Source organism: Manis pentadactyla, chromosome 9 (genome assembly GCF_030020395.1).
Source record: "Manis pentadactyla isolate mManPen7 chromosome 9, mManPen7.hap1, whole genome shotgun sequence".
Classification (NCBI taxonomy): domain Eukaryota; kingdom Metazoa; phylum Chordata; class Mammalia; order Pholidota; family Manidae; genus Manis; species Manis pentadactyla.
In genome coordinates, this window is record NC_080027.1 from 20199660 (window position 1) to 20210210 (window position 10551).

At 36.0% G+C, this 10551-nt stretch overlaps 1 protein-coding gene and 1 pseudogene across 1 annotated transcript; both read right to left on the minus strand.

Moving 5' to 3' along the window:
* Window positions 1–336: 336 nt before the first annotated feature.
* LOC118908057 (olfactory receptor 8K3-like) lies at window positions 337–1278 on the minus strand. Its single transcript, XM_036877120.2, has one exon. The coding sequence runs from the start codon at window positions 1276–1278 to the stop codon at window positions 337–339; it is 942 nt and encodes a 313-aa protein (XP_036733015.2).
* Window positions 1279–9536: 8258 nt separating this feature from the next.
* LOC118907997 (olfactory receptor 8K3-like) lies at window positions 9537–10184 on the minus strand (annotated as a pseudogene).
* Window positions 10185–10551: the final 367 nt, after the last annotated feature.

Below are 10551 nucleotides of genomic sequence, written 5' to 3' on the forward strand. Positions count from 1 at the left end.
ATTCCAATAGTTGACAATAACACAAGCATCATTTTAACTCAAATTCTAAACCAGCTGTACTTCACTCCCACAAACCTTGCCTGGTGTTATGGCCTATTATCCCCTAACTTATTCTGCTGTACTAAACTTTTGCATAATTATTATGTTTATAACTCATTTCTTTTCCTCAAATAAGAAAAACCTATTTTTTTACTAATGTATTTAGAGCATTTAGAAGTATGACTGTACATAGAACTTCTAAATATATGTTGAACTCTTATATTTTTCCCCAGAAGGAACACATAACAGTGTTTAACATTGATAACCTAATTCAAGGCACCACATGGTACAATGAGCTTAAGAAAAGATATTGCATAACTTTTTCCACATCCTATATAGAGCATATTTAACATCTTTGTTCCTTAAACTATAGATCAAGGGATTTAACATGGGGATAATGAGGGTGTAAAATATGGAGGCCACTTTTTCAGTGTCAAAGGAATGACTGGACTCAGGTTGCACATATATAAATATCAAAGTCCCGTAGAACACTGTGACCACTGTCAGGTGGGACCCACAGGTGGAAAAAGCCTTGTGCCTGCCCTCGGCAGAGTTCATCCTGAGAATGGCTACAAGGATGAGCATGTAAGACACAAGAACTATAAGAAGAGATGAAATCAAATTGCAAACTGAGAAAATAAAAATAATCAATTCAATTTCATGTGCATTTGAGCACAGCAAAAATGACAACGGGATACAGTCACAGTAGAAATTATTGACAATATTATAGCCACAGAAGGGAGAATTAAAAATCTTTATTATGACCAGAAGAGAAATAAATGTGCCATAGACATAAGGGACTGCAACCAGCACTTGACATACCCTTTGGGACATGATGACTGTATACAGCAGAGGGTTACAGATGGCCACATAACGGTCGTAGGACATTGCTGACAGAATGAAAAGTTCACTAACAATGAACATAGTGTAGAAAGCTCCCTGTGTGGCACAAAAATAAGAGGAGATCGTATTTTGTTCTACAACAAAACTTACTAACATTTTGGGTCCCACAGCTGTTGAATAACCAAGGTCAGTGAGAGCCAGGTGTCTGAGGAAGAAGTACATGGGAGTCCGGAGCCTGGGGTCCACCTTGGTGAGGATGATCAGGCCCAAGTTGCCCAGCGCTGAGATCGTGTAGATGGTGAGGAAGAGCCCAAATAAGGGGGCCTGCAGCTCAGGGCGATCTGTGATCCCCAGGAGTATGAATTCACTCAGCACTGTTAGATTGTGGTTTTCCATCCAGGTGAACTGGAAAACCTATTCTGGACAGAGACATTGGCATAGTAAAAAGCTTTCTTTTAGAATCATCTGAGGGGTTTAGCAAAGAAAGTTAATATAAATAAGATAAATCTAAATTTCCAATTCAGTAAACTTTAGAGTAAACCCACCTCCCTTGATAAAACCTCTATAACAATAAACACACTCACACTCACATATGTATATGGGGTGGACAGGGAAAAGCAAAAGTGATAGGATTGGGGTCAGGGTAGATCAGTGGTTTTCCAATGGGAAGATTTGTCCCCCAAGGAACACTGATATGTTGTGGGGCTTTTTGGTTGTCACTATTGGAGGGAAGGAACTTAAGGAATATCATTGTTAGGGCCCAATGATGCTACTAATTGTCCTACTATATTTGTGCTGCCCCCACAACAAGGAAGTATTCAGCCTCAGATGTCAATAGGGCCAAGGTGGCAAACACTTATCAGGATACATAGATGACATAGATATAGATAATATAGATAGATATAGATATAGTAAGTGGATATAAGAAATAAAAATGGTAAATCTTTAGGTGTTAGGTATAGATGATAATTAAACTCAGTTTATAATGAAAACTACATAATTACATTTATCAAATTATAATCACAGGATTACATTTTATTATGTAACAATTACAATATCAAAAACTAAAAACCTAAATTCCAATAATCTGTGGAAACGTTTGAAACCACTTATTGTGAAACAGTCATGTGAGACCCCGTATGCCTGTAGGGGAGCTCAGGATCAAGTGACACATTTGGTTGATATAGCACAGAGGTGTATAGTTAGAAAACTAATAGATCATAGAGGAGATTTTTTGACATTCACAGGGAAATATCCCAGGAAATACATACATGTTGAGGGAGTCATTGATATACCTACAATTCTGATATAGACAAAGGAATACTTTGAGCCCATGATATGGATTATTTTACTCTCTGTTTCCATGTCTGCAAAATCAACCATTCCTTTTTTCACAGTGTTGCTGGGAGAGATAAATGAGAATTAAGTATTTCAGTGTTTTTATGGTATTTGGCAATATCCCTCAAATATCACTTACATGTTTGTTCTTACTTTTTTAAATGGTTAGAGTATGTTATTTGAACTGGGTTATCTTAACATATATGCATATAAATGCTTTTGTATGACTTAACATCTTGGTTAAGGTTATGATAATGAATAGATCAAGTAGTGTGTTATCCAGGTAACTGTCCCCAGTTCCCTTGCCCTGCCAGGTTCCAATTGCACACCTAAAGTTGGACCATCAATGTGTTGTTCTTTTGGATAACTGATTTCTACCTCACTAAAATATTTAATAGAATTTTTATCTAAAACTAAAATATTTCCTCCTCCCCACATGCATTTTCATTATAACTGACATATACTAAGTTGTAACATATCAAGTATAGATTCTTTGAGGAATCTAGGACAGTTTGAGGAAATTGAGCTAATTGGGAGGAAGTGGGGTCGCTTGAATTGGTTTTGCATAATGCAAGTTCATTCCCTTTGGATAAAGGAATCAGCTCTACTTTAAGGAAAAATTGTCTTCAGGTTGGTGTTACACAACAGCATGATGAAATATGCAGACGATAGCTAGTTGGCTAGACATAGGCAGAGGTATGTAGATTCGAAGATGTTGTTTTAAGTCAGCTGGACAGTATAACCACAAGAACTTCTCTGTACTATGTTATCTAGCATACAACACACGCAAATATCAGTATAATGAAGTAAAAATGTATAGAAAGATACCTAACAAACAGCTATTACAAAAAATGTCAAAATAGAATGAGGATGTCAGGCTTAAGTAAAAGAATTAATGGTTTAAAAAATTGTATTAATACCTCCTTAGAATGAATGAATGAAGGAAGGAAGGAAGGAAGCAAAGGGAGGGAGGGAGAGAGGAAGGAAGAAAGGGAGGGAGGTAAGGAAAAAGATGCTGAATACAAGGAAAGTAGCAATGTCAGGTCTATGAATGGGCTATAAGAAAACAAATAGAAAAATACATTATAACATTAAATTTTAAGCATGTTACAGGAAATTCACACTTACTTCACAGAGAACATTGCTTATAAGATTGTGAACTTCTTACATCTATCATATACCCAAGCACATCCTTTCTTATTTCAGAAATACTCAACTACTGTTAAGAAACACTATTTAATGAATGGAATAAGAAGCAGTACAGATTTTGGTTAGATGAAAGGCTAAAGAAAAAAACAACATTTCATTGGTTAGTGCTGACTTCCTCACATAAGGGAGGATAAAAGCTTCCTCTCACCAGCTTTAAATGCCCCTGGAAAGCATCATTTTACTTTCCTACAGTTTATTCATGCAATTATGATTTTTCAATGATATGCTTGTTGAGAAAACTTTATTTGCTTCCTGTTAATTCACTGGAAATTGAACATGCTGTACATTGTCCTATCAGCAAAAAACTGAGAACTTGAGCAGATCCTAACGTCCAAAATTTGCCTTTGACTTCTCAATGTAGGTGGAGTTTCTCTTTTGCTCATCATAATTCAGGAGCAATTTACATTTATACATCGGTTTAAATAATTATGTATTAGGGTATTTTCGAGAAGGGAATGAGAAGTGTTTAAAATCACTAAATGACTGAGGATTTGGTAGGACATCAAACTAGAAACTGAGCAACTACAGTTTCATGATTTTGCCATTATTTTTATTTTACTTTCCTGACTCTTCAGTTAGGATTCATTGTCCCTCAGTTTTGACCTTCATATTATCAAATATTTATATGGGACACAAATTTACTTAAGCTATATGGCACTGACATTTCAAAACTGCTTATTAGCATTTGTGAAAATAATTTGTACAAACAATCTGAAGAAAAGGGAGAGCTGGCCTCTTCTATCATGCCTTATCCTCAGTGGAATTCACACAGAGGTGAAATCACAAATTGCCATACTACTATGTTTTGCCACAGAATGCAAGTGGTACCTTGCACATATTACCAAATATTTGGATGTTAGTATAAGATAAGACCACACGAATATTCTGTTTACCTGTGATGAAACCTCTGTCTTCGTTCCCCCATGCGCTTCATAACATGGCAGAATGAGAACAATTTACAGGTTCTTTTCCTCCTCTGAGACTCTCCCTGAGGACATGCCAAGCAATTTCTTGATTATCCCTGAAGCATTGGAAAGCATAACAGAATGCAGGGGAGGGTGTTTATTGATGGCCTAGAACAAAGTGCATTCACCCGTGATTAGATGTTGTGTTTGTGTATGACATTCCTATGTTTTATTCTCTATTAACTTTCTGTTTTTTCTCCCATTTTGTTGTTAATTTTATGTGTTCACTTGATGAGGCTGTGGCACCCAGTTGTTTAGTCAAACATCAGTCTAGATGTTGAGAAGATACTTTTTAGATGTGGTTCACATTTAAGTCAATAGACTTTGGGTACAGCCAATTACCCTCCAGAATGTGAGTGGAGCTCAGTCAATCAGTTGAAGTCCATGAAGAACAAGGACTGAGGTCCCCCTAAGCAAACGGAATTCTGCTCCAGATGACAATACAGAAATTCAACCTTAGTATCCCACCTCTGTGCCCCGACTGCAGTATCCACTCTTGCAATGCCAGCCTCCCCACAGATGGTGTCTTGCCAGTCCCAACAATTACGAGTCTGTTCCTTAAACTCTCCCTCTCTCTCATTTTATATATATATATACACATATATACAAAAATATATATACATATATGTAGTATATATACATTATATACATATGCATATGCATATATACATATATACATAAAATATATACTTACATACATATACATATACATAAAATATATACTTACATAAAACATGGAAACATTTAATTTACACAAAATATTCATACATAAAATATATACATATATAAATATAAATAAATATTCATGTAACTACAATACACATATAAATTTCTCTTTTGGTTCTGTTTCTCTGGAGTGTCTAATCTTACTAACACAACCACATAGGGAAGTTGATTAATATATTTATCTATGCAACAATGTTGTCAGTTTTCCCCCAGTTCTAACATGGTCTCCTTAAATGGAAGACACAATGGAGTCACTTTTAAACACTGTGCCATTGCATCATTTAAATGAATAAATACCCTAGAAATAGTATGTTATGTATATCATTTTTGTCTCCTGAATATATTTGATTGCCTTTCTTTTCTTTTTGACCACAGGAAAGGGAATTAATTACTTCTACATCTCATTCTCAACTCACAGTGAATTGCCATCTGTTTAGGACTTTTCTCTCATTTATATTTGCTTTTATTACATTCCAGTATTTCTTGTTTTTCATCATGTCCAGTGCTCACTCCAGGATCCTGTCTGCCTTCACACATATCCTCCTGCACTTGTTATATATTCTGCATGATCAATATATCCTGCAAAATGTAATATTTTATGTACATATTGTAGGAAAAGAAAGATTGCTTAGGTTTTTATCAGGGCAAGATCTGCTAATAAACAGAGCTTGAACAGACTGTTAAGAGAGTTTGACTCTTCATAATGTACTCAGATCCTGGCCTTTTTGGGGAATGTGGGAACAATTATCTCTCAAGATCGCATGATATCATAATAAATGAGGCTTGCATAACAATAGTTACACAAGCTGTTTGTCCAAGAGTATAAAGCGAGAGCCCTGGGACCACCCACAGAGGCCTCACCCATGGGGGGGAGGCCCTGCCCAGGACCACTGTCCCACCAAGGCTCCAGGCAGCTGTCATCAGGGGCTCCCCAGCTAGTGCAGCTCTGATGCTGTCTGCTTGGTCTGGTATAGTTTTTATTCTTGCTTTCATTTTCCACTTATCAGATTATTTCTCTTAATGCTTTGCAATAAACATTTTCTTTAATATATTATTGTGTGCAGTTTCGATTCTGCCTTTTCAGATCCTTTGAACCTTATCTTGAGCAAAACACATATGTTTTATTGTGTAATTTTGCTATAACTTCTGTTGTTGCACTTGAAGTCATTTAACGGTTTGTGATGTATCCGTATTGTGGCTTTTTTTTTGCTTCTTTCTTCCTTAAAGTCAATAATATATAACAAGTTTCATGGATCTATTCTTTATTGGTAGCTATTGTCTCCATCTCAGTCATGACCAACACTGTTACAACACAGAGTCCAATGAGAAGCCTTGACTTGCTGTTTTATATGTATGTTGTAAACAAAATTATCCATGATGTACATCACATATCTGCTCCTGTGTGTGTGTGTGTGTGTGTGTGTGTGTGTGTGTGTTGATATACATGTAGATCCGTCTACACCTCCACATATACCCACACATAGGCACACAGAATAGTTAAGATCTCTTTGTAAAAGAAAACATAATGCATTTTATGGTATAAAATGATTCCCATTGGTTATGCCAATATCCTCTTCCACTATCAGACAGAGTACTTGAGTTATTCATGTGTGTATTATGTTTTTTCTTGTTAATTGGATCATGTCGTAAAATGTGTGTTTCTATTGTTGACTTTCCCCTTTATTTATGGTTTGAATCTCGGCATATTAAATAAGTAAAACAACTTCATATGAAAATAATTGAAAGTAATGAACTTCACATATGTAAAGTATAAAATTTGATGTTTTTTACAAGTATATCCATCTAAACAATCATCAAAACAATCAAGGTAGTGGACATATCTGTCACCCCCCAAGTTCTGTAGTATCTATATAATATCTCCATTCTACACCTTTCTAGTCTGGAGAGCCTTAACTTTGATTTCTTTAACTGTTTATTTTGGAATAACTATAGAATTACAAGATCGAAAAAAAAAGTGGAGCCTGGAGAGTTCTTGTGTCCCACTTAGATTCCCCTGGTGGTAACAACTCACTTACTTTTTCATTTCTAATATTGCAGGTCTGCTGGTAATTGATTCTTTCAGCATCTGTATATGTGAAAAATCTTATTTTCCATTCCTTTTTGAAAGCTCTTTTTTTGGGTACAGAACTCTAAGTTAGCAGTTATTTTGTTTCTGGGCTTTCATGATGTTGCTCCTTTTCTTCTCACCTGCAGTGTTTCTGATGCTCAATATGTTCTGTGTTCCTCTGTAGCCAAGTATCAATTCTCTTTGACTGCTTGAGGTTTTTATTTATCATGGGCTTCTAGCGATTTGATTATGATGTGTCTCCAAGTAGTTATGTATGTATTTTGTAATCTGAGGTTGGTTGATTTCCTTGAATCAGAGAGTTTTTAATTTTTATCGTATTTGGAAAATTTTCACCAACATTTGCTTGGAATAATTTCAATGCTCCTCTTCTTTGGGGAGTTCAAACACATGTATTCTTGGTTGCTTAAAGTTGTCTCTCAGTTTATTAGTGCCTTTTTCACATCTTTGCTTCTTTAAACCTCTGTGTTTCATGTTGATACTTCATATTGCTCTTTAGAATCACTAATCATTTCTCTGTAAAGTCTAATGTGTTGTGAGTTCAATCTCATGTATCCTTCATCCTGAGCATGGTATGTTTTTATCTCTAGAAGTTCTTTTTTAAAATACTCTCCATGCCTCTACTTGCTTTTTGAAATGATGATTATACATTTATAATAACCATTTATTTGTCTTTGTTTGATATTTCAAACATATGTCACTTCTTGGTAGGTTTCAATGGAATGGTAATTCTATTTATTATGAATTATGTTTTTTATGTTTTCTATTTATTATGAATTCTGTCAAAGTATTACAGAGACAGTAGAAAAACTCCTAATTCATGGGGCCTTGGGTAGAGTACTTAAATCCCCTCAGCATTTCTCATTTCCGTATCTTAGAATCCTAAAATATTATGAGCCCAGCAATCATAGCTCTCCTGTAATCAAAGATAGATTAAATCACTCCTCAGCTAAAGAAACCCCTTTTTTTATCCTCAGAATAAGAGGCAAGTTTTACAACGGCCTATATAATCCAAGGTCAAATTCTATGTTACAAGTTACATTATCTCTCCTATTTCCTAATCACATTTTATGCCCCAACCACATTTGATTGAGACACAATGGTAATAATGTCCTTTTGGAACTGATGCCTTGCTGGGTCTTCCTCCCTGGAACATTCTCCCCCCTACATGTACACTTGGTCCACTAACTCAATGTCCAAGTGCTTTATTAAATGTCATCTTCATAAAGGGCCCCTGAGGCCCTCCAAGTTTAACCCTCCACCTTGACTTCTTGCTCTATTTCCTATTCACACATTACTCAGTCAAACTTGTCATAAAATTCAAACCATTTCTCATTTTGCCTATTTCCTGTAAAGCCCGTAATGAGATGATTAGGGTTGTTAAACTCAACAATATATGTTTATTTCCTTGAATGAATTAATTTATGTACTATCCATCAGGCATCTTTTTTTTTTTGCATGTGTAATTTTTACTATGGTAAGCAGTACACGTAAAACTGTCAATGGGATGAACAGAGTCCAGGATTTATAAAAATAAATGTTTAGTGGAAAAGATATTCAGCCTGGCTACATATATGGGGGAACATGCATGAATGGCACTTATTTTGAGACTAAATATTGGCTAATATCTGACGTATGAGCAGGAATCATCCGTTTATTAGGGAGAGTATTTGGATTGAAAGTAATGACCAATTTTCTTAATTTCTATCCTTATCACACATACACTGATTTTTCCCCATCCCATGGAGGTAACAGCACAAAGCTAAAGCGATGCCAGTTATAACATACATCGTGTGATACATAATTGATTGCTAATGTATTCTATAGTGAATTTTAAATAATGTAATTACACACTTCCTCCAAGTTCTAAGTGGGACATTTTTTACCTCTTTGCCTTCATCCTGTAATCATGGGTATTACCAATGTGTAAAATAAAGAGGCCGCTTTAGCAGTATCAAAGGGATCACTGGATTTGGGCTAGACATATATAAAGAGGAAAGTGCCGTGAAATATGACTACCATGGTCAGGTGGTATCCGCAGGTAGAGAAAGCCTTGTGCCTGTCCACTGCACGGTTTCTCCTGAGACTGGCCACAAGGACTGAAATACAAGGAAAGGGTAGAAGGGTGAGGGGGATAAATAATTGACAATCACAGTACAAGTTGTTTATGGGGACAGTAGTACAGCATGGAGAATATAGTCAACGGTTCTGTAATATATTTCTGTGTTGATAGATACTAGCCGCACTAGAGGGGGTGAGGATTGAATAATATGGCTAACTGCGTTGTACACATAAAACCAATATAAGATTTTACATCAACGACACTTCAATTAAAAAAAGAGAATATAAGCCACAAGGACTATTAGAAGAAAAGATGAAAAGATCAGAATTATCAATTTAATTTCACATGGTCTGAGCAGAGCAGAGATTATCAGTGGGAGACTCTCACAGTAGAAGTGCCTGATGACATTATAGCCACAAAATGATGAAATGAAAATTTTTGATAGTCAGCAAGGACAAATATACACTGTATAGATAGGGTACTGCCACCAGCAACTGACACGATCTTTGTGACATGATGACTGTGTAGAGCAGAGGGTGACAGATGGCCTCATTAGCGGTCATAGGCCATTGCTGACAGAATGAAAATTTCACTAGTGATAAACATACTGAAGAAAGTGAGTGGGTAGCAAACCAATTATAAGAGATTTTCAGTTATCTACAGCAAAATTTGCTAGCATTTTGGGTTCTACAGCTTTTGAGTAACTAGATCAGTAAAAGCCAAGTGACTGAGGAAAAGCACATGGGTTTTTGCAGCCGAGGGTCTAACTTGATGAGGATGATCAGGCCCAGGTTACCCACCACTACAACCATGTAAACAGTGAGGAAGAGACCAAAGAATGGAGGCTGAAGTTCAGGGACGCCTGTGATTCCATTAGAATGAATTCACTCAACATTGTTAGATTGTGTTTGTCCATCAAAGCCATGTACTGAGGATAAACATAAAACTATCATTAACTTTCATGACATACGACTGAGATTATCATTGTAATATGTGAGTAAAGACTGAAATCTTTCATTTATGTTATTTTGTTTAATCGGCTCCTCCAACACCTGGCAGCTCAATTCTCTCTCTCTCTTTTAGGGCAGCTAAGATCTTGCCAGTATCCTCAGATAGGACAGCAAAAGCACAAACAACAAAAGTAACAATAGACAAAGTGGACCTTATCAAAATTTTAAAAGACAAGCAAACTTTTACAAAGGAAGAACCTTATGAAAGAATGAAGAGATGACCCACACAATGGAAAAAACTATATACAAATCATGTACCTGTTAAGGGTCTGG